Here is a 27,236-nt window from a genome sequence, read left to right on the forward strand (position 1 = left end):
TTTTTTTTTTTTTTTTGAGACGGAGTTTCGCTCTTGTTACCCAGGCTGGAGTGCAATGGCGCGGTCTCGGCTCACTGCAACCTCTGCCTCCTGGGCTCAGGCAATTCTCCTGTCTCAGCCTCCTAAGTAGCTGGGATTACAGGCACGCGCCACCACGCCCAGCTAGTTTTTTGTATTTTTAGTAGAGACGGGGTTTCACCATGTTGACCAGGATGGTCTCGATCTCTCGACCTCGTGATCCACCCGCCTCGGCCTCCCAAAGTGCTGGGATTACAGGCTTGAGCCACCGCGCCCGGCAACTCTCTGGTCTTCTATTTGCAGATTTTGATAATCACTCTGTTCCTAAATCTTTGTGCTTTGTATGTAACTTCTCATAACTGTCAGGTGACTAGGCATTTCTTTGCATAGAAAATTTATTCCACATGTTCAATGATCTTGTTTTGATTTTTCTTTGTTCACTTTTGTCCTTTTTCCTCACTGCCCATTCACCAACTTCCCACCCCACCCTGTGCTCACTCTCCACCCTCTGTATTCCCCATCTTCATCTGCCTTCAGACCATGAGAGAAAGATTGAGCTGATTCGGTTTCTCGTGTCTGGCTATGTGAATGTGCATGTGTTGGACACATTTTCTGAGCACGCCAGCGTGCTTGCATCCTCCGCTATTGCCACCTTCCAGGATGAGGCTGACCCATTGCCGCCTTTTCTCTTTCTGCCAGTTCCCAGCTGCCAGAGCGAGAGGGTACCCAAACGAGATGGTTAGTAGCTGAATTAGCTCCACCTTAGATGTAGAACCAATGGCAGGCAATTGTCCTGAAGCCTGGCTCTTTGTATGTGAAGAAACACTAACATTTTGGTTTGCAACTTGAACTGAATATACAGTCCAGCACATTTTCAAGATTATATCACATTTTCTTCCTAGAGATTTGGGAAGCACCATCTCTACATGTCCCTCTTTCACATCACTGTAGCAGCGGGGAGGTCCGTGCATTTGTTTATATGGATTCTTCACAATAGTATTTTTAATTTTGAAGATTTTACTAGTAGTTGATTTTGTTAGAATACTTCTGGTATTGCTTTCTGAGATGACTGCCAGGATTACTTACCCTATTTTCTTTCTCACTAGCATCACCAACTCATATGAAACTCAGCGGGGCTGAATACTGCTGATAGGGTACACATATGAATAGTGCTAAATAATTCATAAAGCCTCTTTATATACATTATGTTAGTGGATCTTCATGATCGCTTTTCAAGATAGCAGGCTAAATATTATGATCGACAGTTTATAAATGAGGAGACGGACTCCCGGAGGTTAAACTGCTTAACTAAAGTCACATAGCATCAGTACAATTAAGAATATGGAGTTTAAAAATGACTGGGTGTGGTGGCTCGCACCTGTAATCCCAGCACTTTGGAAGGTTGAGTCGAACAGATGGCTTGAGCTCAGGAGTTAGAGACCAGCCTGGGCAACATGGTGAAACCCCATCTCTACAAAAAATGTAAAAATTAGCTGGGAGCAGTGCTACACACCTTTGGTCCCAGCTACTCAGGAGGCTAAGGTGGGAGGATGGTTTGAGCCCAGGGAGCAGATGTTGCAGTGAGCCAAGGTCACGCCATAAAAAAGAAAGAATATGGAATTTAAGATCATTTACAGATCCTGTATTTATAAATTAGACCAGTAGTTCCCAACTTTGTCCTCACGTTGGTATCACCTGGGAAAATTTACACCTCATGGAGGAAGAGCTGTGTCTTTCCCCTAGAGACTGTGACTTAATTGATCTGGGGTGTGTCCTGGACTTTAAGGTCCCCAGGTGCGCCTATGTGCAGGGAGGTTTGGGAACCACTGGGGTGGAGGTTGAGTCTTTTCTCCAGGACACCAGCTTTGATTGAGTCCCTGTGACATGTGAGGCTTTCTAAGCATTGTGTCTACCACGTTTGTCCCGTGCTCTGCATGCCATAGTGTGAGATTCAGGAATGGGAAGGTTTTGTGAGCACATTTATTCTGGACAAAAGCTGTTTTCTCGTCATTAGAGACAGTTTATTGATAGAAAAAGATATTGATTCTTCATTTTCCTTGTTCTCTGAATTGAGAGATAACTAATAACTTACAAAGTTGATATTTGTATTTCTCTGAGTCTTTTGCATTGACATCTTTCCTCTGACTCTTACTGCCTTTCCCAAGTGTATCCTTAAAGACTGGCATTAGAGAAGCTTGTATTTTTGCTGAGTAGTCTTGGACCAGATTTTGACATATTCTAAACACTTTTAAAAGTTCCAGCCACCAAGTTAAACACCATGAGCAAAACCAGCCTTGGCCAGAGCATGAGCAAGTATGACCTCCTGGTTTGGTTTGAGATCAGTGAACTGGAGCCTACAGGAGAGTAAGTCCAACTTAATAAATTTTTAAATAAGACAAAATGTTTCAAATTAGGAAATGTAATTTTGAGTCTTCTTGTATTTGGGTTAATGAATCGTTGTCATTATCAAATTCCAGGAATGATTTTGTTTTTGTTTAAATAGAGATGCAGTCTTGTTATGTTGACCAGGTGGGTCTTGACCACTCCTGCCCTCAAGCAGTCCTCCTGCCTTGGTCTCCTAAAGTGCTGAGATTACAGGCATAACCCACTACACCTGGCCAAATTCCAGTTTCGAATTGATTTTTGGTGGTCTTGGTATTTGAATCAGATGTTTATCAGACAACTGACTGTTCAGCATAACAATTTGCACTCTTGTTAGCAACAGTAAGATCATGGAGACTGGCATCTTTTTTTTTTTTTTTTTTTTTTTTTTTTTTTTTTTTTTTTGAGGCAGAATCTTGCTCTGTTGCCCAGGCTGGAGTGCAATGGCATGACCTCAGCTCACTGCAACCTCTGCCTCCCAGGTTGAAATGATTCTCCTGTCTCAGTGTCCTGAGTAGCTAGGATTGCAGGTGTGTGCCTGTAATTTTTGTATTTTTAGTAGAGGTGGGGTTTCACCATGTTGACCAGGCTGGTCTTGAACTCCTGACCTCTGGTGATCCACCCACCACAGCCTCCCAGAGTGCTGGGATTACAGGCATGAGCCACCATACCCAGTGGTACCTTGTTATAAGGATTTTACCGTAGTGGGTTTTAGCAGTAGTAAAGCAAATGGAGCATATTGCATAGAATATGTTAAAGACTTAACATTACTAATGTCAGGGAGGACATAGAAGGGCAGAGTATTTCCCTAGCAGGGTTTCTCAACCTCAACACTGTTTGGAGCCGGATAATTCTCTGTTGTGAGAGGCTGTCCTGTGCATTTAGAATATTTTGCAGCATCCCTGGCCCCTACCCACATCCCTGGCCAGTAGCAGCTCCACTCTATTTGTGACAACCAAAAATGTCTTCAGACATTGCCAAATAACCCCCAGGGAGCCATCCTCAGTTGAGAACCACTGTCCTGGATCAAAATGATACCATCAGCTTACTCTGTCTCCATGAGCTGAGTTAGGGTAAATGATTAATGTAATTATTGTGTATAATTGTCTCTAAAAATGCTTTTGGAAAAACACAAATGAAAGAGATCTTACTCTTAGGACAGAGCCAAGAGGCTGTACCAGTTAATGTAAAGGGTAGGGGTAAATGTTATCGTGATGTTTCCCTATATGTAATTCTGAGAATCACCATCATGATCATCATCAGGAAACACTTATTAAGTTCCTACTATGTGTAGGATACCATGTTAAGTGTGGTTCTGTCAGTCTTGAATGTAGTTGTCAGTAGTGACGGGGCTTTGAGGAATTTGACTTTTCATAGACAGACCTATAGTGTGATTACAAGTTGTATTATGAGAGAGAGGTAGTTACAGTAATCGTTTCTACTGAATTAATTGCTTTTGGAATCTTAAAAAAAAACTATAGTCTGAAATTATCTGTGTTCTTATCTCTTGTCAACTACACGTCTGCATTATTTATTGAATACTCAATATCTAGGGGCTGGATGCCACCAAAAGGTGTTACTGTCCTATGAGCACTCAGTCTAGTGAGGACTGAGACACAGATGTATGAAAAGGATTAGTAAATGCAGATGACTATCTGATTAAATGCCAGCATGGGTGAGAAAGACATGGGACCAGAATTTAGAAAAACAAAGACCACCAGGGACTAACCCTTGCAGTTGAACTAAGTAGCACTTAGTTCTTTCTTTTGCATTTCTATTTTTATAGGTATATCCCAGCCGTGGTTGACCATACAGCAGGCTTGCCCTGCCAGGGGACATTTTTGCTTCATCAGGTACTAATGAGGGACCAAAATAGGCCTAGAAGGGAACAATGAAAAGAGTTTAGAATAAGAATAAGAGGTGGAACTCTTTATTTTTCTTTTTTTCATCTCTGTTTCAAGGGGTGGATGGGTCATTGTTCTGTTGTCCTTTTTTTCTATGTTTGTTTTTTGATATTTCTTTCTTAGACATTGACTTATATTTACCCTTGCTTTTATATAGCTATTTAGCTATTTTGAAAAAGATTTTATTTCATTCAATTACTCTAATTTGTGTAGCTCTTATGTCACTTTTAATACTTTTCATATCATGATGTTTGGAAGCTCTGTGCTTTCATGCCAGAAGTTCTTAATAGGGGTCGAGGATGAAGGTTTCAGTGGACTAAAAATTTGGTTATGAATGCCTTTTTAAAGAGATAAAATTACAAAAAAATTGATTATGAAATAAGTCGCTTTTGGTAAATCAAGGGTAGATTCAGTCAGTGTTCAAAAGTACTTACAACTCAAGTGGGCATAGGGGCTAGGGATGCCATACACTGGGACATACAATCAGGGCATGATTGAATACTTACTATGCAGGGTGCTGGGATGCAGCCACATAATCTCGTGACAGATTATGGTTTTATTCTTAACTCCATAGAGAAAAAGAATCTTTTAAAAAAAGAAAGGAAAAAACCGTATCAGAACCTGACTGTTCTTCAGTGCCTGACACATCTCCCTTTGTTTTGAATAACAGTGTTGATAGCATTTTCCCTCTTTCCATACCTCTCCTTCCTGTTTATCCCCCGTGCCATGCCATACAACCCAGAAAACAACAGACGAAGGAAATAATAGATGCTGCAGCTAAATTACAACCCTGCTTCATTACCTAGGGCATTCAGCGAAGGATCACAGTGACCATTATCCATGAGAAGGGGAGTGAGCTCCATTGGAAAGATGTTCGTGAACTGGTGGTAGGTGAGTACATTTCCTGAGCCAAAGATAGAGCCAGGACTTAGAGATTTTTATTTTGTTTTATTTTATTTTATTTTATTTTATTTTTTTGAGACAAGCTCTTGCTCTGTCACCCAGGCTGGAGTACAATGATGAGATCATAGCTCCCTGTGGCCTCAAATTCCTGAGCTCGAGTGATCCTCCTGCCTCAGGCTCCCAAATGGCTGGGACCACAGGTGTGAGCCACTGTGCCCTGTTAGAGATGTTATTCTTCCCTGTTTGCAGTACAGGGAATGTGTGGAAGACCATATTGGGAAACACAGACTGTGGAGATGTAGAGGCCTTGAGTTTGAAACTCTGTATTCCTGTTTCTCCGCTTCATCATTAGTGATATGTTATTCAACTAACTGTTACTTTACTCAGTTACCATGATATATGGTTCTGTGGTAAAGGCTATGAGAGGACATTAAAGAAATCTCTGCTGGCTGGGTGGTGGCTCATGCCTGTAATCCCAGCACTTTGGGAGGCCAAGATGGGTGGATTACTTGAGCCCAGGAGTTGAGGGCCAGCCTGAGCAAGGTAGCAAAATCCCGTCTCTACAAAAATAAATACGAAAATTAGCTGGGCATGGTGGCATGCACCTGTAGTCCTGGCTACTCAGGAGGCAGAGGCAGGAGGATCGCTTGAGCTTGGGAGGTGGAGGTTGCAGTGAGCTGAGATGGCACCACTGCATTTAAGCCTGGACAACAGAGTGGGACTCTGTCTGAAAAAAGAAAATAATCTCTGCTAATTGTGAGCTTGCAGTTTAGTTGGGGAGATAGTATATATATGTGCAGAATGCTTTGGTGAGTAAGTAACAGAATGAAGACAAGGGAGATCTATGCTAAGAGACTTAATGATGAAAACCATCCAGAAGGACTGAATAGATTCAAGAAAAATTAGAGCAGTTTTGTTTTTTTGTTTTCCAGACACAAGCATTTTGAGTAAGGAATATGCCTAAGATGCAAATGACAAGAAACCCCATGGCCAGAATGGAGGAATTAAGGCATATTGGCTAGATAGTGTGAACTTTAGAATGATAGTCTGAGGCAGGAGTTTGGAACTTTTGTTGCCATAGCCCTCTTTGGCAGTGCCGATGCCTCAGAATTATGTTTCCAAATGTGAAGAATAACGTATTTAGGATTACAAAGGAAACTGATAATATTGAAACACAGTTGTTAAAACATTAAGTTCTTCTTTATTGATGCATGAAATAACAAGATTTAGCAGTTGTTTTAATTACCTTAATTTCAAAGTAGTGATCAATGAAAACAATATTTTGCGTATGGGAAATATCTGTGGATTCCACTCGGGACAGAGTTACAAGTACTGCCAATTCTTCTGTGGTTTATTGCCTTCCTTCACAATTGAAGGAGATGCCAATTTTTAGTTAAAGGTTTGTGGAAGTAAAAATGTAATTTTCTCCCCATCCAAGCTCAAGGACCCTCTGAATTCTTTCCAGAGTGCTTGTGTCTCTGTGGACCAGATTAAGAACCTTGGGGCCAGGCACAGTGGCTCACACCTGTAATCCCAGCACATTGGGAGGCCAGGGCAGGCAGATCACTTATGTTCAGGAGTTCAAGACTAGCCTGGACAATATGGCGAAACTGTGTATCTACAAAAAACACAAAAAAAAGCTGTGTGTAGTGGTGCATGCCTATAGTCCTAGCTACTCAGGAGGCTGAGGCTAGAGGATTGCTTAAACCTGAGAAGTCAAGGCTGTGGTGAGCCATGATCATGCCATTGCACTCCAGCAGCCTGGGTGACAGAGTGAGACCCTGTCAAAAAAAAAACAAGAAGAAGAAGAAGAAACATCCCTGGAAGGGTGATTATGTTCTCTCTTGTCTGGGACAGCAGTGGTAGTAGTTTTCAAAAATTTTAAATTATTAATATTATTATTATTATTTTGAGATGGAGTCTCGCTCTGTCACCCAGCTAGAGTGCAGTGGCACGATCTTGGCTCACTGCAACCTTTCTTGGCCTCTCGGGTTCAAGCAGTTCTCTTCCTCAGCCTCCTGAGTAGCTGGGATTACAGGCATCCGCCACCACACCCAGCTAATTTTTGTACTTTTAGCAGACATAGGATTTCACCATGTTGGCCAGCCTGGTCTTGAACTCCTGACTTCTTGATCTGTCCTCCTCAGCCTCCCAAAGTGCTGGGATTACAGGTGTGAGCCACCACACCCAGCCTTTTTTCTTTCTTTTTCTTTTTTTTTGAGATAGAGTTTTGCTCGTTTCCCAGGCTGGAGTACAATAGTGTGATCTTAGCTCACCACCACCTCGGCCTCCTGGGTTCAAGCGATTCTCCTGCCTCAGCCTCCCAAGTAGCTGGGATTACAGGCGTGTGCCACCATGCCTGGCTAATTTTATATTTTTAGTAGAGATGGGGTTTCTCCACGTTAGTCAGGCTGGTCTCAAACTCCTGACCTCAGGTGATCCACCAGCCTCCCAAAGTGCTAGAATTATAGGAGTGAGCCACTGTGCCCAGCCTATTTTTTTTTTTTTAATTTAGTTCTTTTTTTAACTTTATTTGCAAAGCACTGAATGTCATTTGACAAAAGTAATGTTTGTATGGAACACTAATACCAAAACAAAAGAGATACTTTCTGACCAGAGAAAGAGAGGGAGGGTGCAGAGGCAGCAGTTAACTGTGGCTTCTCTGAAGAACCGTATGATTTATTTTTAGTTTCTTTACTAACAAACTCTGATGTAGTATTTACCACATGCCAGGTGCTTTTCCGAATGCTTCAAAACTACTAGTTTATTTAATCCTCCTAACAACCATACGTGGAAGGAATCGTTATTCTCACTTGACATATGAGGGAACTGAGGCTCAGAGAGTTTGAGCCTTAAGCCCAAAGCCTCACTGGAGGCCAAGTCCTTAATCTTTATGCAATGCTGCATCCCCTAGTGTTTTTTTTGTTTGTTTCTTTGAGATGGAGTTTCACTCTTGTTACCCATGTTGGAGTGCAATGGCGCGATCTCGGCTCACCGCAACCTCTGTCTCCTGGGTTCAGGCAATTCTCCTGCCTCAGCCTCCTGAGTAGCTGGGATTACAGGCATGCGCCGCCATGCCCAGCTAATTTTTTGTATTTTTAGTAGAGACGGGGTTTCACCATGTTGACCAGGATGATCTCGATCTCTTGACCTCATGATCCACCTGCCTCGGCCTCCCAAAGTGCTGGGATTACAGGCTTGAGCCACTGCGCCCGGCCCTAAAGAACTTTCTTTTTTTTTTAAGATGGGGTTTCACCATGTTGGTCAGGCTGGTCTTGTACTCCTGACCTCAGGTGATCCGCCCACCTTGGCCTCCAAAGTGCTTGGATTACAGGCGTGAGCCACCGCGCCCGGCCCCTCTAGTGTTAATTTGAAAACACAGTGTAGGATTTTGACCGAGAAAGGATGTAGTGGCATGCGCCTATAGTCCCAGCTACTCAGGAGGCTGAGGCTAGAGGATTGCTTAAACCTGAGAAGTTTTAAGCAATAAAGTCAGTTTGGCCAGGTGTGGCAGCTCATGCCTGTAATCCCAGCACTTTGGGAGGCCAAGGTGGGAGGATTGCTTGAGCCCAGGAGTTCGAGACCAGCCTAAGCAACATAGTACTGCTGGCCTAAAGTCCCAGTTACTCAGGTGACTTAGATGGGAGGATTACTAGAGCTCAGAAATTCAGGGCTTCGGTAAACTATGATTGCACCACTGCACTTCAGCCTGGGTGACAGACCAAGACCCTGTTTCAAAAAAAAAAAAGGGCAGTCTATCAGTGGCTTAAGAAGTTGCTGTTAGGCCGGGTGTGGTGGCTCACGCCTGTAATCCCAGCACTTTGGGAGGCCGAGGCTGGTGGATCACGAGGTCAAGAGATCGAGACCATCCTGGTCAACAAGGTGAAACCCTCTACTAAAAATACAAAAATTAGCTGGGCATGGTGGTGCGCGCCTGTAGTCCCAGCTACTCATGAGGCTGAGACAGGAGAATTTCTTGAACCCAGGAGGAGGAGGTTGCGGTGAGCCGAGATCGTGCCATTGCACTCCAGCCTGGGTCGAGAACGAAACTTTGTCTCAAAAAAAAAAAAAAGTTGCTGTTAGGTGAGAGTAGAATGGATTGGAACAGGGGAGGTGTGAATAGCAGGCAGACAGATAAATGGCTATTGCAGGTTCCAGATCAGAGAGGAGGTGGCCTTTGTGAGCAGGCGAGTGATACTATAAATGAAAGTTGAGATATATATGAGAAACTCTTTGAATGAAGAATTGATACGGTTTCATAGTGAACTTAATGTGGGAAGTAATGGAGACAGACCATGGAGGACTCTACCGGTAACCAAGTGACCCTTCCAGCTCCTGCACTTACACATAGATTTAAATGTCTCTTTTTGGCTTAATGAATTCATGTTTTGTTTTTAAATGTGTCCATCCTCTGTTTCCTTTATCCTTTCTTTTAGGTCGTATTAGGAATAAGCCTGAGGTGGATGAAGCTGCAGTTGATGCCATTCTCTCTCTAAATATTATTTCTGCCAAGTACCTGAAGTCTTCCCACACCTCTAGCAGGTGGGACACCCAGAGGAGTGTGAAGAGTCCACCCTTGTAGGGGCTAATTGGTACACCATTAGGTTCCTTATTCGTTAATGACTCCCAGTTCAGACGAAGAAATGAACTCCCTTCTCCCTTCTAGCTTCAAAAATCTATTTATTCACCTGCCTGCTGTGCTCTCCAAAAAGAAAGAAAGAAAGAATCGGAGATATTTGTATGTGATCAGGTACTCTTAGAGAATGAAAGTGATCTGTCCCATGTGAAGTATGAATAGATGTAACAAGTAATACATGAAAATTGGAGAATGAAAACTCAATATACTGCCCAAGGATTTAAAAGTACAAATTAATTATTGCCAAGATTAAATGTTTTCCTGTGAAATAGTTGCTGTGGAGAGAAAGCTTTCTCTTACTCCTAAGTATCATGGAAATGTGCCCGCCAAGATAAAAATGAAGCCTCTTGTGTTTAGTCTTTGCTGCTGCTAGTATAGGCTCAGTTATTCTTAGTATTTGATTTTCATTTATGCACAAAAGTGATAAATAATATGAACTCTTATGACCACGATTGGCTGCCATACATAATAGGTTTTACTTTGTCTTTCATTTTAAATGTTTCACTTAAAATTCTTTTTTATAATCAGGTGATAACAGACAATTCATAAACTACATAGCCATTCTACTTTCCCTTTTAAGATTAGAACTAAACAAGCTGGAGTCTTCTTACCTTACCCAGCAAAGGAGTTCTCATTGTCTCAGAGACTCCATCTCTATATCCTAGCTATATCCTAGGGACTGGGAAACAGGAGCAGCTGCCTCTTCTAATGTGGGCTGAGCACAATGCCTTCACACCACAGGACTTCACTGTGCCTCAGTCTGCTCCTGAAAAACTTGTTTACATCCATGTTGAGAGGAGGAGGGTAAGAATAAGACAACAGGCAGAAATGGAATGAAAGGTTTGGGCCAGGATTAATTTCTTTGTGTTGTTTTCTTGTATTATAGTTTACCATAGGAAAGAGGAAAAAAACAAACTTCTGTTTACTGGCAGGGGCTGTGGAGAAAGAGGGAAGGAGTGAGAGGGCATGTATGTCTGGGGAGGGGGAGTGGCAGAAATAAAGAGGGGTGCTTTGACTATCTGTGGCAGAATCATGAACAATACTGTTTCCCTGAAGTCAGCAGTAATTCTGCATAGCTTTCTGTCTTCTGCAAATAGCTATGAAAAATGTATTGTAGATTTCCCTCAGGTACTTAGTAAAATATACAGGGAAATATGGGCTTTGGTTGAAATACTGGTTATTCTAAGTTTGCCTCCATTAGAGTAACTTTGAGAATTCCTTTAATTCATGCCCCAAAACAGGTCAGGTGCTACAAGAAATGAATTTGGCTTTGTTAGCAGCATCTTATCTTGTGAGTTAGAGTGAGTTAATCAAAAAAGGCTGAAGTCAAGAATAATAAAAAGATAATACACCTTAAGCATTTCTGTTCTTGGCTGGGCAAGGTGGCTCATGCTTGTAATGCCAGCACTTTGGGAGGCTGAGGCGGGTGGATCACCTGAGGTCAGGAGTTCGAGACCAGCCTGGCCAACATGGTGAAACCCCATCTCTACTAAAAATACAAAATTAGCCAGACATGTTGGCGCACTCCTGTAATCCCAGCTACTCAGGAGGCTGAGGCAGGAGAATCGCTTGAACCCAGGAGGTGTAAGTTGCAGTGAGTGGAGATTGTGCCATTGCACTCCAGCCTGGGCAACAAGAGTGAAACTCCATCTAAAAAACAAAAAAATTCTGTTCTAATTTAAACTATACAAATCTACATTAATTTATTAAACTTTTGCTGGAATGCCATGGCCTTTTTTTTTTTTTTTTTTTTTTTTTTCCAAGAGACAATGTCTCGCTATGTTGCCCAGGCTGGAGTGTAGTGGCTATTCACAGGCGAGATCCCACTACTGATAAGCACAGGAGTTTTGACCCGCTCCGTTTCTGACCTGGGCCGGTTCACCCCTCCTTAGGCCACCTGGTGGTCCCCGCTTCTGGGAGGTTACCATATCAATGCCGAACTTAGTGCGGACAACCTATCGGCATAGCGCACTGCGGCCGAGAACTCCTGGGCTCAAGTGATCCTCCCATCTCAGCCTCCCGAGTAGCTGGGACTGTAGGCACACACCACCATGCCTGGTGGATTGTTCTTTAATTTGAAGTTCATTTACTGGAATTCTGATTGTCTCCCTTGCAAAACCACACCCATAATTTATCATCTGTGACTCTCAGTTTGGTGGAGCAAGAATTAGAAATGTTGATCCTGTGCTGTGTTGGAATATTAAAAAAAAGAATTAGAAACCTATGAAGAAAATCTAAGTTCAAAATCCTTTAAACTTTGTATCATTTATTAACATTTTATCATTTTCCCCTTTCTTTTACATTTATCTCGCCCAACCTTAACAACTATTTTTAAACAACTCATCATCAGACCTTTTGAAAACATTCAACTTAGTTTTCACAGAAACAAAAATTATTTATGTGTTCTTATTTCATTGATTTGCCTAATGTTTAATGAAGTTAGACAATAATAAACGCAACTGGCATAAACAGATTTGGGACCAGATACTTCTGACATTTGATAAGCATGCAGCTTAACTCTTTGGAGTGAAATGTCTGGACATATGAGACATCTTTATAGTTTAGAATGCTCAAGGAGAACTAGGCATCAATCTGTATATTTTAGGGTTATGGCGAACATAGGTTAATATGACTAGTAAGTGGCAAAATGGAGTTTGGTTAAAAGAACTTTCGTTCTGTTTGTCTAAGGTTTAATGTTTAAAATTGAACTTACCTCCAGTTTGGGTACATAAAGTGTGTTTCTTAGAGGGCTTTTAAAATATATTGATAGTGGAACATAGTTGACAAGGGACCATTATTCCTTTTCTTGGCAGCCCTACATTTATGTTAATGAATTGACTTGGTTTTCCCTTAACTCTGCAGCAACTTCGTATTATTCTCAATACCAAGTCACTACCAAAAGGGGTATTGATGGTGGTGATCTCCACTTTCCCATCTATGTCCAGCATTTTCCTTAGTTGAAAGTCTCAGGAGAGGGACCCATGTCATTGTAAGTCCTCCATCAAATTGTGTTCCATGGAATTCTCTGTTAATTGTCTGTCCACTTGAATTCACTTTGCTTATCAGCAAATTTGTCTTTTTTATATATATATTTTTTCTGATTCACTCTATTTCTTTTGTTTTGTTTTGCTGCACTAACAAAAGCCTTTTCTATGTTTTTGCAGGCTCTTTCTTGATAAGGATATTCCTAGGTATTTTCTGTTTGCTTTTTTGCACATAAAGGTTCTAGTTTATCAGAATGCTTTATGTCTTATGTTGCTTTGATGGCTGTTTTAATGTTGTGGCTCCCTCCCCATGTAAACCTACTGTACCTAGGATAGAGTAGCTCCTGTTCTGTACCCTAAGAAGCACATAGCTTCTTCAGTGATTTTTCAAGTTTCAAATTATTTTCTCCATTTATGAAACTTGTCAGTTTTATTCTTACGTCATTTCAAGTTTTCCTCTTCTACGTTACAAAGAAGAATGTTTCGCCCTTCATTTCATTCAGAATCTCAGGTTTTGTTTTCTGTTCCCCTCTTTGTCTGCTCTCTGTCAAAAGCTTGAGAGGTTTATTGCTTCATCTGTTGCAGCCTTGCAAAATGGTTCGCTTTCTGCTCTGTTTTGTCCTGTGCAGTAATAGAGACAAATTTGGCTATTTGGATAGTTGTGTCTGTAAGAAATATTTTACATATTATTTTTAACATTTATCTTTGTCCTATCAGGACTGCTTGTTTTATCTGTTTGTTTTCTTCTTTTAGAACAGAAAAAGTCCTGGTTTGGTTTTTGTTTTTTTTTAAATTAAATCTCTGGATCTCATTTAGGGAAGAAAATTGAAGGAAGTGATACATGGCAATATAACCTAAAATGTTAAAAATGCATAAACATATTTATATATTTGACTGATGTTACTGATACAATGATTTTATACCTTAATCTGGACTCCATTTAGTTTATATTTCAGAGATTCTCCTAATGAACTCAAGAGAGTTCATCAGATGTGACCATAATGTAAGAAGTTGGTTTCTATTTTGTTTTCTTGAGACAGGTTCTTGCTCTGTTGCCCAGGCTAGAGTGTAGTAGCTATACCTGCAGATGGTTTATATATATATATATATATATATATATATATATATATATATATATATGTATATGCATGCAGCTGAGCACGATGGCTCACGCCTATAATCCCAAGGTCAAGAGATCAAGACCATCCTGGTCAACTTGGTGAAACCCTGACTCTACTAAAAATACAAAACTTAGCTGGGTGTGGTGACACGCTTGTAGTCCCAGCTGCTCTGGAGGCTAAAGCAGGAGAATCACTTGAACCCAGGAGGCAGAGGTTGCAGTGAGCTGAGATCATGCCACTGCACTCCAGCCTGGGAAACAGAGTGAGATTCCATCTCAAAAATAAATAAATAAATAAAATAAAGTGCAGTAGGATGATCATAGCTCACTGCAGCCTTGAATTCCTGGGCTCAAGCTGTCCTCCCGTGTCAGCCTCCTAAATAGCTGGGACTGCAGGCACATGCCACCATGCCCAGCTGATTTGATTTTTTTTTTTTTTTTTTTTTTTTTTAATGAGGTCTCACTGTATTTCCCAAGCTGGCCTCAAACTCCTGGCCTCAACTGATCTTCCCACTTTGATCTCCCAAAGTGCTGGGATTACAGGTATGAGCTACCATGAGTGACCAGAAGTTGGCTTTTAATTGTTCATAAATAATAAATTCAGGCCAGGTGCCATGGCTTACACCTGTAATCCCACCACTTTGGGAGGTCAAGGCAGGCGGATCATGAGGTCAAGAGATGAAGACCATCCTGGTCAACATGGTGAAACCCCATCTTTCCTAAAAATACAAAAATAATCTGGGTGTGGTGGGGCACATCTGTAGTCTCACCTACTCAGGAGACTGAGGCAGGATATTCATGAACCTGGGAGGCAGAGGTTGCAGTGAGCCAAGATCGTGCCACTGCACTCCAGCCTGGTGATGGAGTGAGATTCCATCTCAAATAATAATAAATTCAAAGGAATATATCCTGTAAAGTAGTCATCTTGAAACCTGTTTTTCCTCTTATGCTGCTGCTGTTCAGAACATCTTGAGAAATCCATTTGGAATTACTTCTCACCACCTTAGGAGGCATACAGGAAAATATGTCTTGGGATTCAGCCCTGTTTATAACCCTAAATTCTATTGCCAGGTTGATTAAATTGACATTTCTCCCCAGTCTTGGTTGTATTTCTTTCAACCATTTCTCAAGAATTGCCACTGGCTGGGTGCAGTGGCTCACACCTATAATACTAGCACTTTGGGAGGCCAGGGTAGGAAGATTACTTGAGCCCAAGAGTTCGAGACCTGCCTGGGCAATGTAGAACTTGCCTCTGCAGAAAAAAAAAAATTCAGCCAAGTGTGATGGCTTGTGCCCGTACTCCCAGCTACTCCGGAGGCTGAGGTGGGAAGATCACTTGAGCCCAGGAGTTAGAGGCTGCAGTGAGCTGTAATTGTACCAGTGCACTCCAGTCTGAGCAACAGAGCAAGATCCTGTCTCTAAAACTTAAATTTAAAGCCGGGCGCAATGTCTCATGCCTGTAATCCCAGCACTTTGGGAGGCCAAGGTGGGTGGATCACCTGAAGTCGGGAGTTCGAGACCAGCCTGACCAACATGGAGAAAGCCTGTCTCTACTAAAAACACAAAATTAGCCAGTGGGTAGGGGAGGCAGTGGTGACACATGCCTGTAATCCCAGCTACTCAGGAGGCTGACACAAGAGAATCACTTGTACCTGGGAGGCGGAGGTTGCAATGAGCCAAGATTGCACCATTGCACTCCAGTGTGGGCAACAAGAGCGAAACTCTGTCTCCAAAAAAAAAAATTTTTTTCTTTTATTTTAAATAAGACTCTCTTCAGTGGTGGCTCACACGTATAATCTAAGCACTTTGAGAGGTCAAGGTGGGTGGATCGCTTGAGGTCAGGAGTTCAAGACCAGCCTGGCCAACATGACGAAGCCCCATCTATGCTAAAAATACAAAAAATAATTGGGTGTAATGGTGTGTGCCCATAATCCCAGCTACTCGGGAGGCTGAGGCAGGAGAATGGCTTGAACCCAGGAGGCAGAGGTTGCAGTGAGCCAAGATTGCGCCACTGCACTCCAGCCTGGGTGACAGAGTGAAACTCCATCTCAAAAATAAATGAATAAAATAAGGATCTCTATACTTAAACTCTACTACCCAGTTTCTACCATTAATCCCCTCAGATAAATTTGTGACATTTCTGAAGCCCAGCAGCACTGGATTGATTGATGTTTAGCCCTCTTGTGATGTGAAGATTGAAGCTGACAAATTACTGAGCATTCACTTCCTGCTGTCATCATTAACCAACAAGGGAGCATACTTAGTCTTTCTTTCCTGTTTCAATTTCTGTCCACATTCACTTATCCATTTCATCTTAATCCCTTTGATTGACCTCACTACTTTTATGTTTGTAAGCAGAGGCAGGCTTGTCAAAACAAAATTTAAGAAAGCACAGCTGGCCAGGTGCAGTGGCTCATACCTGTAATTCTAACGCTTTGGGAGACTGAGGTGGGCAGATCACCTGAGGTTGGGAGTTCAAGACCAGTCTGAGCAACATGCTGAAACCCTGTCTCTACTAAAAATGCAAAAATTAGTCAGATGTGGTGGTGTGTGCCTGTAATCCCAGATACTTGGAAGGCTGAGGCAGGAGAATGACTTGAACCTGGGAAGCAGAGGTTGCAATGATCCGAGATCACACCACTGCACTCCAGCGTAGGCAACAAAGCAAAATTTCGTCTCAAAAACAAAAAAGGCACAACTAAGTATTCCTTAATCATGGGTGGGGTTGGGGACAAGATAATGGGGACTTGTCTTTTCCTCCTAGGAAATAAGAGTTCCTTTCTGTTTATTAGAGTTTGATAAATTGAAAGTGTCGGTTGGTATAGAGTTCTTTAGGATGATTGACAGTGGCAGTACCTGGGCTGAGGTGACTTTAGCATCTTTTGGATGATTCCCTCTTGTCTTTCTGACTTCAGGACCTTCTACCGCTTTGAGGCTGTATGGGACAGCTCTCTACATAACTCCCTTCTTCTGAACCGAGTGACTCCCTATGGAGAAAAGATCTACATGACCTTGTCGGCCTACCTAGAGGTGAGGAGACTTGGAACTTCAGTTGGTGAGAACATCCAGCCCTGAACAGTGTGCAGGTTACAGCAGGAAGTGCTCAGCAAAGATTCCACTTGTTTTGTCCTCTTTCTTCCTCCACATCCTTAAGTTTTTTATTTTATTATATTTTGCTGACACTTCTGATTATATTAGAGTCTATTCCTGGGTTCTGTTTACTCAAAAAAACTACATGACATTCATTCCAGCTTCAGCTTTAGCAGCCTAATCACCATTCTTTGAAGAATGTGATTTTTAAGAAAATTTTACCTCTTGTTTTTGTAGTTATGGACAGAGTATAATAGTGGTTAACAGCCCAGACCCAGGAGCCAGCCTTTTTGAGTTCAAGTCCCTGTGCTTCCACTTACTTCCTGTATGTCCTTGGAGAAACTCTCTTTGCCTCAGTTTCCTCACCTATCAAACAAGGGAAACAACACCTCAGATAAAAATAAATGCATCTGTAAGGAGTACTACCTACTCTTGCACATATTATCCACTAGGTGGCTGTAGAAATAATTGGTGGAGCTGAAATCCTTCAGTTCCCACAACTGGGACTAGCTTTTTAATTAAGTTCGTGTATAGCCTCTGATCACAGTACTTTGCCCTTCATCAACACCTACTCTGTCTGCTTTCAGCTCGATCATTGTATCCAGCCAGCTGTCATCACCAAGGATGTGTGCATGGTCTTCTACTCTCGAGATGCCAAGATCTCACCACCCCGCTCTCTGCGTAGCCTCTTTGGCAGTGGCTACTCAAAGTCACCAGACTCGTAAGTTTTTGACACAAGTTAACTTCCAGTTTGTTTCTTCAGTACAACAGAATCATCAGTCCTTAAGTATTCTCAGCTTACTATCTCACAGTTAGTTTACCGTTTATAAACCATTTTGGTAACTGACACCTGGAATGTACTGACTTGCATGCTGACATTTAATAAAATGTTAATGGATGGATGAATTATGAATGAAGGAGGGAATATTACATTGTGAATACCTCTAAAACAATTTTGCAAAGACTAAATATCCTTTTAAATATCATCATTATTATTTCTAACAGATTATCATTGGAATTTTCTTCTTTTTAAGATTTGTTTTGCATTTATTTATTTATTTTTTTTTTTTTTGAGATGCAGTTTTGCTCTTGTTGTCCAGTCTGGAGTCCAATGGCATGATCTTGGCTCACCACAACCTCCGCCTCCCAGTTTGAAACAATTCTCCTGCTTCAGCCTCCCAAGTAGCTGGGATTACAGGCATGTGCCACCATGCCCAGCTAATTTTGTATTTTTAGTAGAGATGGAATTTCTCCATGTTGGTCAGGCTGGTCTCAAACTCCCAACCTCAGGTGATCCACCCACTTCAGCCTCCCAAAGTGCTGGCATTACACACATGAGCCACCATACCCAGCTAGTTACCCATATTTAAGGCATACAGACTATGTCAAGAATAATATAATGAAGGCTAAGCACAGTGTCTCATGTCTGTAATCCCAGCACGTTGGGAGTCTGAGGATGGAGGATTGCTTGAGCCTAGGAGTTTGAGATCAGCCTGGGCAGCATAGTGAGACCCCATCTCTACAGAAAATTTAAAAATTAGGCAGATGTGGTGGCGCACGCCTGTGGTCCCAGCTACTCAGGAGGCTGGGTGACACAGTGAGACCCTGTTACAAAATGAATGAAGGAAGGAAGGAAAGAAAGAAAGATAGAGTGAATACCTGTGTATCGCAACCCAGCTTAAAAAATAAAATAAGGTTGGCCAGGCGTGGTGGCTCAAGCCTGTAATCCCAGCACTTTGGGAGGCCGAGGCAGGTGGATCACAAGGTCGAAAGTTCGAGACCATCCTGGTCAACATGGTGAAACCCCGTCTCTACTAAAAATACAAAAAATTAGCTGGGCATGGTGGCGCGTGCCTGTAATCCCAGCTACTCAGGAGGCTGAGGCAGGAGAATTGCCTGAACCCAGGAGGCGGAGGTTGCAGTGAGCCGAGATCGCGCCATTGCACTCCAGCCTGGGTAACGAGCGAAACTCCGTCTCAAAAATAATAATAATAATAATAATAGTAATAAGTATTACTAATGCAAAAGAAGGTATTATGCCTCCAGCTAGGCGCAGTGGCTGACACCTGTAATTCCAGCACTTTGGGAGGCCAAGGCAGGTGGATCACCTGATGTCAGGAGTTTGAGACCAGCCTGGCCAACATGGTGAAACCCCTTCTCTACTAAAAATACAAAACTAGCTGGGGGTAGTGGCATGCACCTGTAAGCAGGAGGCTGAGGCAGGAGAATCACTTGAACCCTAGAAGCAGAGGTTGCAGTGAGCCAAGATCGCATTATTGCACTCCAGCCTGGGCAAAAAGAGTGAAACTCCTTTTTTTTTTTTTTTAAGATGGGGTTTCACCACATTGGTCAGGCTGGTCTTGAACTCCCAACCTCAGGCAATCTGCCCACCTTGGCCTCCAAAGTGCTTGGATTACAGGCATGAGCCACCACTCCTGGCCTGAAACTCCGTCTCAAAAATTAAAAAAAGAGCTGAGCACAGTAGCTCACGCCTGTAATCCCAGCACTTGGGAGGTTGAGGTGGGTGGATCGTAAGGTCAGGAGTTCAAGACCAACCTGGCCAAGATGGTGAAACCCGATCTCTACTAAAAATATAAAAATTAGCCGAACATGGTGGCATGTGCCTGTAATCCCAGCTACTCAGGAGGCTGAGGCAGAGAATTTGAACCTGGCAGGTGAAGATTGCAGTGAGCCGAGATTACATCACTGCACTCCAGCCTGGGCAACACAGTGAGACTCCGTCAAAAAAAAGAAGGTATTGTACCTCTTACTATTCACAGTCCCCAGAAGTTGTTGATTATCATTTCATTCTAGTCATTCTTTCCCTCATATTTTCTCTCTTACAGTAAGAAAAGATAAATTTTGGCCGGGCGCGGTGGCTCAAGCCTGTAATCCCAGCACTTTGGGAGGCCGAGGCGGGTGGATCACGAGGTCGAGAGATCGAGACCATCCTGGTCAACAAGGTGAAACCCCGTCTCTACTAAAAATACAAAAAGTTAGCTGGGCATGGTGGTGCGTGCCTGTAATCCCAGCTACTTAGAAGGCTGAGGCAGGAGAATTGCCTGAGCCCAGGAGGCGGAGGTTGCGGTGAGCCGAGATCGCGCCATTGCACTCCAGCCTGGGTAACAAGAGCGAAACTCCGTCTCAAAAAAAAAAAAGAAAAGATAAATTTTTAGTTATAAATTTTGTACTCTATCATTCAGTTTTATTCACCCTATTAAAATAATAGCGTTGAAAAGACTGAGATGAGGTAGGGCATGTGGTGGCTTACGCCTGTAATCTCAGCACTTTTTTTTTTTTATTTTTTGAGATGGGGTCTCCCTCTGTTGCCCAGGCTAGAGTGCAGTGGTACAATCTCAGTTTACTACAATCTCTACCTCCCGGGTTCAAGTGATTCTCCTGCCTCAGCCATCAGAGTAGCTGGGACTACAGGCACATGCCACCGTACTTGGCTAATTTTTTTTTTTTTTTTTTTTTGAGATAGAGTTTCATTCTTGTTGCCCAGGCTGGAGTGCAATGATGTGATCTTGGCTAACTGCAACCTTTGCCTCCTGGGTTCAACCGATTCCCCCGCCTCAGCCTCTCGAATAACTGGGATTACAGGCACATGCCACCACGCCCAGCTAATTTTTGTATTTTTAGTAGAGACGGGTTTTCACCATGTTGGCCAAACTGTCTTGAACTGCTGACCTCAGGTGATCCACCTGCCTCAGCCTCCCAAAGTGCTGGGATTACAGGCGTGAACCACCACGCCCAGCTAATTTTTTGTATTTTTAGTAGAGACAGGGTTTCACTATGTTCGCCAGGCTGGTCTCGAATACCTGACCTCGTAATCCACCTGCCTTGGCCTCCCAAAGTGCTGGGATTACAGGCCTGAGCCACTGCGTTCAGCCATCTCAGCACTTTAGGTTCCAAGGTGGAAGGATCACTTGAGGCCAGGAGTTCAAGACCAACCTGGGCAACATATTGAGACCCTGTCGTCTGTACAAAAATTTAAAAATTAGCTGGGAATGGTGGTGTATGCCTCAAGTCCCAACTACTCAGGAGGCTGAGACAGGAGGATCACTTGAATCCAAGAGTTTGAATCTGCAGTGAGCTATGATTGTACCACTGCACTCCAGCCTGGGTGACACAGGGAAACCCTATCTCTAAAAAATATATAAAATTGAGATAAAAGCAGGCTCCTCTAGGAAAAGGTATAACACTTAAGTTCAAAATGGGAAAAGAGCAGTGACAAATAAGAAATGCCTATAATTGGATTGGCATGGTGGCTCACACCTGTAATCCCAGCACTTTGGAAAGTGGGTGGATCATGATATCAGGAGTTTGAGACCAGCCTCACCAACATGGTGAAACCCCAGCTTTACTAAAAATATAAAAATTAGCCAGGTGTGGTGGCATGTGCCTATAATCCCAGCTACTCAGGAAGCTGAGGCAGGAGAATTACTTGAACCCAGGACTCGGAGGTAGCAGTGAACCAAGATCATGCCACTGGACTCCAGCCTAGGCAACAGAATGCGACTACATCTAAAAAAAAAAAGAAAGAAAGGAAATGTCTGTAATTATATTTGAGGATGGGTTGCAGTCCCTGCAGAGAAGACACTATTTTAAGTAGCAGATGAGATTTTCCTGTTGTTGTGCTATAAGAAATTAAGCAATTGTTTTATTTTCTTCAAATAGGAATCGAGTCACTGGCATTTACGAACTCAGCTTATGCAAAATGGCAGACACAGGTAGTCCAGGTAAGCTCTTGTGGATCGAGGAGGTGATATTTATCTTTGTGTACGTTGAAAGTATACTATATTTAGGCCAGGCACAGTGGCACACACCTGTAATCCCAGCACTTTGAGAGGCTGAGGCAGGCAGATCAAGTGAGGTCAGGAGTTGGAGACTAGCCTGGCCAATATGGTGAAACCCTATCTCTATTAAAAATACAAAAATTAGCTGGGCATGGTGGCATGCACCTGTAATACTAGCTACTTGGGAGGCTGAGGCAGGAGAATTACTTGAACCCAGGAGGCGGAGGTTGCAGTGAGCCAAAATTCTGCCACTGCAATCCAGCCTGCCTGGGCAACAGAGTGAAACTCTATCTTTTAAAAAGAAAAAAAGCCTAAAAACTAAATAAAAAATAAAATATACTATATTTAAAAACTGGAGAGTCTACCCAAGTAGGATAGATATAAAACCTTTTAGAAACTGTGTGTGTTTTACAAGCCAGTTTGGTTGAGGAGGGATGTTAGGAATTACCTTTTTCAGAGTTGCAATGTTATTTGGTTTATGATTTGCATTTGTATTAAAATTGTATCAAAATATCACTAGGCTGTGAGTAAAATTTGAGTTAAAAACACCTGTAATCCCAGCACTTTGGGAGGTCGAGGTGGGTGGATCATGAATGAGGTCAGGAAATCGAGGCCAAACGATGAAACCCCGTCTCTATTAAAAGTACGAAAATTAGCTGGGCACAGTGGGTCACGCCTATAATACCAGCACTTTGGGAGACTAGGTTGGTGGATCACAAGGTCAGGAGTTCAAACCAGTCTGACCAATAGGGTGAAACCCAATTTCTACTAAAAATGCAAAAATTAGCTGGGCATGGCACACCTATAGTCTCAGCTACCCAGGAGGCTGACGCAGAAGAGTTGCATGAACCAGGAAGGTGGAGGTTGCAGTGCAGCCTGGATGACAGACCAAGACTCTATCTCAAAAAAAAAAAAAAAAAATTATGTGAATTAGAATGAATTTGATTTAGAAAACATAACCATTTCTCTCCCCACTTTAGACCAAAGATGACTTAGCAGTATAACTTTACAGATGTTATCAGACTGGAATTTAAATTTCCCATGTTTTAGAAAGTCAAATTATTGGCAAGGCACAGTAGCTCACACCTGTGGTCTCAGCACTTTGGAAGGCCAAGGCACGTGGATCACCTGAGGTCAGGAGTTCAAGACCAGTTTTAAAATCTCTCTACCAAAAATAGAAAAATTAGCCAGGCGTGGTGGTGTGCATCTATAATCCCAGCTTCTCAGGAGTCTGAGGCAGGAGAATTGCTTGAACCCAGAAGGTGGAAGTGGTGGCTCACGCCTATAATCCCAGCACTTTGGGAGGCCGAGACAGGTAGATCACAAGGTCAGGAGTTTGAGATCAGGCTGGCCAACATGGTGAAACCCCATCTCTACTAAAAATAGAAAAAATTAGCTGGGCTTGGTGGCAGGCGCCTTTAATCCCAGCTATTCGGGAGGCTGAGGCAGGAGAATGGCTTGAACCCGGGAGGTGGAGGTTGCAGTGAGCTGAGACCCCACTATTGCACTCCAGCCTGGGTGACAGAGCTAGACTCTGTCTTTAAAAAAAAAAAAAAAAAGGTAAAATTACTAAGTCAAATTTGTTCTGTATTGTTTTTAATGTGTTTTTAAACTGCTGTTGTTTCTTTAGCTAGGCGGACTTAAGCAGCAGTTAGCATTTCTATGTTTATAAACTGAAACATGAACAAAAGTTAAGGTTTTCTAGTAGCATTTGATTAATGTGAGTTTGAATCATTTTAGAGAATATACATGGAAAATAAGTCAGGGCCCTCAGGTAAAACTTAGATAAGTAAAGAAGACTTTGACTGTGAATCCAAGTAGCAGCTAATTATTATACTATCCAGATAGTTCCTTGAGAAATTCTTTAAATTAATATAAATTTATATATTTAATATGTAAAATCAGCATAATACTAAAAATAACAGGAAATAATAGAGGCTAAAGCTCTCTGTCGTCTGTCAGCCACTGAACCACAGAGAGAAAGAGAGAGAGAGAGAGAGAGAGAGAGAGAGAGAGTGTGTGTGTGTGTGTGTGTGTGTGTGTGTGTGTGTGTTCCTTCCTTTTTCAAATTTTTATTTTTAGGTACAGGATCTCACTGTTGCCCAGGTTGGAGTGCTATGGAGTGATCATGTAACTGCAGCCTCTGACTCCTAGGCTCAGGTGATCTTCCTGTCTCAGCCTCCCAAGTAGCTGGAACTATAACCACATGCAACTACACACCTGGCTAAAATTTTTTTTTTCTTTTGAGACGGAGTCCCGCACTGTCGCCTGGGCTGGAGTGCAGTGGCATAATCTTGGCTCACTGCAACCTTTGCCTCCCGGGTTCAATTGATTCTCCAGCCTCAGCCTCCCAAGTAGCTGGGATTATAGGTGCCTGCTACCACGTCCAGCTGATTTTTTGTATTTTAGTATTTTTAGTATTTTAGTAGAGACAGGGTTTCACTATTTTGGCCAGGCTGGTCTTGAACTGGACCTTGTGATCCACCCATTTCAGCTTCTCAAAGTGCTAGGATTATAGGTGTGAACCATCGTGTCCAGCCCACCTGGCTAATTTTTTTAATTTTTGGTAGAGACAGGGCCTCATTATATTGCCCAAGCTCGTCTTGAACTCCTGGGCAGAAGTAGTTCTTCCAACTTGGCCTCCCAGAGTGCTGAGATTACAGCATGAGCTACCATGCCTGGCCTTCCCCACTTCTTTCATCTAGGTATTTGCAATCATAGTGTATAGACTTTTTTTTTTTTTTTTTGAGATGGAATCTCGTTCTGTCACCCAGGCTGGAGTGCAATGACACCATCTCAGCTCACTGCAACCTCTACCTCCCAAGTTCAAGCGATTCTCCTGCCTCAGCCTCCCGAATAGCTGAAGTTACAGGCACCTGCCACAACACAACCTGGCTAATTTTTTATTTTTAGTAGAGATGGGGTTTCACCATGTTGGCCAGGCTGGTCTCCAATTCCTGACCTCAGGTGATATGCCAGCCTCAGCCTTTCAAAGTGCTGGGATTACAGGCATGAGCCATTGTATGTGGCCCCATAATGTATAGACTATTACAGACTATTTAATATCTTTACATTTTCACCTAACATCATAACTTTATCTTTTTTTTTTTTGCCCACCTGCAACTGTCTTGATCAAGTTACATATCTATCATTTTCTGTAATTGCATTCCATTCTTCATAATTATCAAAGAATGTCAAACTCAGTTTTTTAAATAAGTTCAGAGAGTTCCTTTGGTATTTAAACAAAATTTTCTATATCTTGAGAACAAACTGCCTTAGTTTGCCACGTGTAAAAATTATTAATTTGGCCGGGCGCGGTGGCTCAAGCCTGTAATCCCAGCACTTTGGGAGGCCAAGGCGGGTGGATCACAAGGTTGAGAGATCGAGACCAACCTGGTCAACATGGTGAAACCCCGTCTCTACTAAAAATACAAAAAAATTAGCTGGGCATGGTGGCGCGTGCCTATAATCCCAGCTACTCAGGAGGCTGAGGCAGGAGAATTGCCTGAACCCAGGAGGCGGAGGTTGCGGTGAGCCGAGATCGCACCATTGCACTCCAGCCTGGGTAACAAGAGCGAAACTCCGTCTCACAAAAAAAAAAAAAAAAAAAAAAAAAAAAAATTATTAATTTGTTTTGACCTAAACTTGGAATTGAATTTTTTTTCTGAAACAAAAACTTGTTTCCTCTTGTCTTAGGCATGCAGAGAAGGAGAAGAAAAGTCTTAGATACATCAGTGGCATATGTGCGGGGAGAAGAGAACTTAGCAGGCTGGCGGCCCCGTGGAGACAGCCTTATCCTTGAGCACCAGTGGGAGCTGGAGAAGCTAGAGCTCCTACATGAGGTATGCAGGGGCAGGGTTGCTCAAATGCAAGAACTCTGGGACAAGATTGCCAAAGTATCAGTCTTCGTCCCTGCTGTTCTGTGTGATCATGGCTTTTCACTTTTCTCTCCTTGGATCTTAATGAGCTTTGTGTTTGCTAAAACGGTAGTATTGATCTTCTCAGGTGGAAAAAACCCGCCACTTCTTGCTGCTACGTGAGAGACTTGGTGACAGCATCCCTAAATCCCTGAGCGACTCGTTATCCCCCACCCTCAGCAGTGGAACCCTCAGCACCTCCACCAGCATCTCCTCTCAGATCTCAACCACCACCTTTGAAAGTGCCATCACACCCAGTGAGAGCAGTGGCTACGATTCAGCAGACATCGAAAGCCTGGTGGACCGAGAGAAAGAGCTGGCTACCAAGGTGTGAATCCCTTCGTCTTTGCTGAGCGTCTTCCCACCATGAGGCTTCACAAACTAGCCTCTCAGTTTATTCATTTTCAACATCTTTGTTTGAGGGCCTCTGTTTGAAGGCCTGAGATAATACTGTGAATGTAGAAATAAAAAGTAAGACACAGAGTTCCTACCCTTGACAAGCCTACAGGGGTCAGGCACAGTGCCTCATGCCTGTTATCCCAGCACTTTGGGAAGCTGAAGCAAAGCAATTGCTTGAGCCCACGAGTTCAAGACCAGCCTGGGCTAACATAGTGAGACTTTGTCTCTACAACAGTAAAAATTAGGCCTGGCTTGGTGGCTCATGCCTGTAATCCCAGCACTTTGTGGGGCCGAGGCAGGCAGATTACCTAAGCTCTAGAGTTAGAGACCAGCCTGACCAACATGGTGAATCCTCGTCTGTGCTAAAAGTACAAAAATTAGCTGGGCCTGGTGGCGGGCACCTGTATTCTATTCCCAGATACTCAGGAGACTGAGGCAGGAGAATTGCATGAACTCAGGAGGTGGAGGTTGCAGTGAGCTGAGATAGCTCCACTGGACTCCAGCCTGAGCGACAGAGTGAGACTCCATCTCAAAAAATAAAGTAACAAAAATTTTAAAAATTAAAAAATATGCCAGGCGCGGTGGCTCAAGCCTGTAATCCCAGCACTTTGGGAGGCCGAGGCGGGTGGATCACGAGGTCAAGAGATTGAGACCATCCAGGTCAACATGGTGAAACCCAGTCTCTACTAAAAATACAAAACATTAGCTGGGCATGGTGGCACGTGCCTGTAATCCCAGCTACTCAGGAGGCTGAGACAGGAGAATTGCCTGAACCCAGGAGGTGGAGGTTTTGGTGAGCCGAGATCGTGCCATTGCACTCCAGCCTGGGTAACAAGAGCAAAATTCCATCTAAAAAAAAAAAAAATTAAAAAATATAAAGGCTTACAGAATAGCAGGTTGCAAGCATATAAGAGAGATGTGTGTTTCAAATGCTATGCGAGTCAGAGGAGAAACCTCTGTAGTTGGGGGGCTGATGAGCTGACTTTGGACAGATGTACAGGAGGGAGGCAGCGGTGTCCTGCCTGATCAGTCTTTGGGAATTCATGTGGGAGTGGAAAAGGAGGTGTGGAGTGAAGAATCCCGT

The 27,236-nt window shown here is 42.9% G+C and overlaps 1 protein-coding gene across 14 annotated transcripts in view; it reads left to right on the top strand.

Annotated features, from left to right (window-relative positions):
* KIF1B (kinesin family member 1B) overlaps nt 1-27,236 on the top strand; it is a 183,698-nt gene that overhangs the window by 146,008 nt on the left and 10,454 nt on the right. For 7 of the 14 annotated variants that reach the window (XM_039473782.2, XM_039473793.2, XM_039473787.2 and 4 more), the window contains 10 exons: nt 2,274-2,382; nt 4,187-4,253; nt 5,111-5,195; nt 9,644-9,749; nt 13,008-13,034; nt 16,863-16,977; nt 17,625-17,758; nt 21,718-21,779; nt 25,533-25,678; nt 25,842-26,081. In XM_039473782.2, the coding sequence (XP_039329716.1) occupies nt 2,274-2,382; nt 4,187-4,253; nt 5,111-5,195; nt 9,644-9,749; nt 13,008-13,034; nt 16,863-16,977; nt 17,625-17,758; nt 21,718-21,779; nt 25,533-25,678; nt 25,842-26,081 (1,091 nt within the window). The remainder of the gene's footprint in view (nt 1-2,273; nt 2,383-4,186; nt 4,254-5,110; nt 5,196-9,643; nt 9,750-13,007; nt 13,035-16,862; nt 16,978-17,624; nt 17,759-21,717; nt 21,780-25,532; nt 25,679-25,841; nt 26,082-27,236) is intronic. The other 7 variants (XM_039473784.2, XM_039473794.2, XM_039473788.2 and 4 more) reach the window with 1 other exon arrangement.

The sequence above is a fragment of the Saimiri boliviensis genome, chromosome 11, assembly GCF_048565385.1.
Source record: "Saimiri boliviensis isolate mSaiBol1 chromosome 11, mSaiBol1.pri, whole genome shotgun sequence".
In the NCBI taxonomy this organism is placed as follows: domain Eukaryota; kingdom Metazoa; phylum Chordata; class Mammalia; order Primates; family Cebidae; genus Saimiri; species Saimiri boliviensis.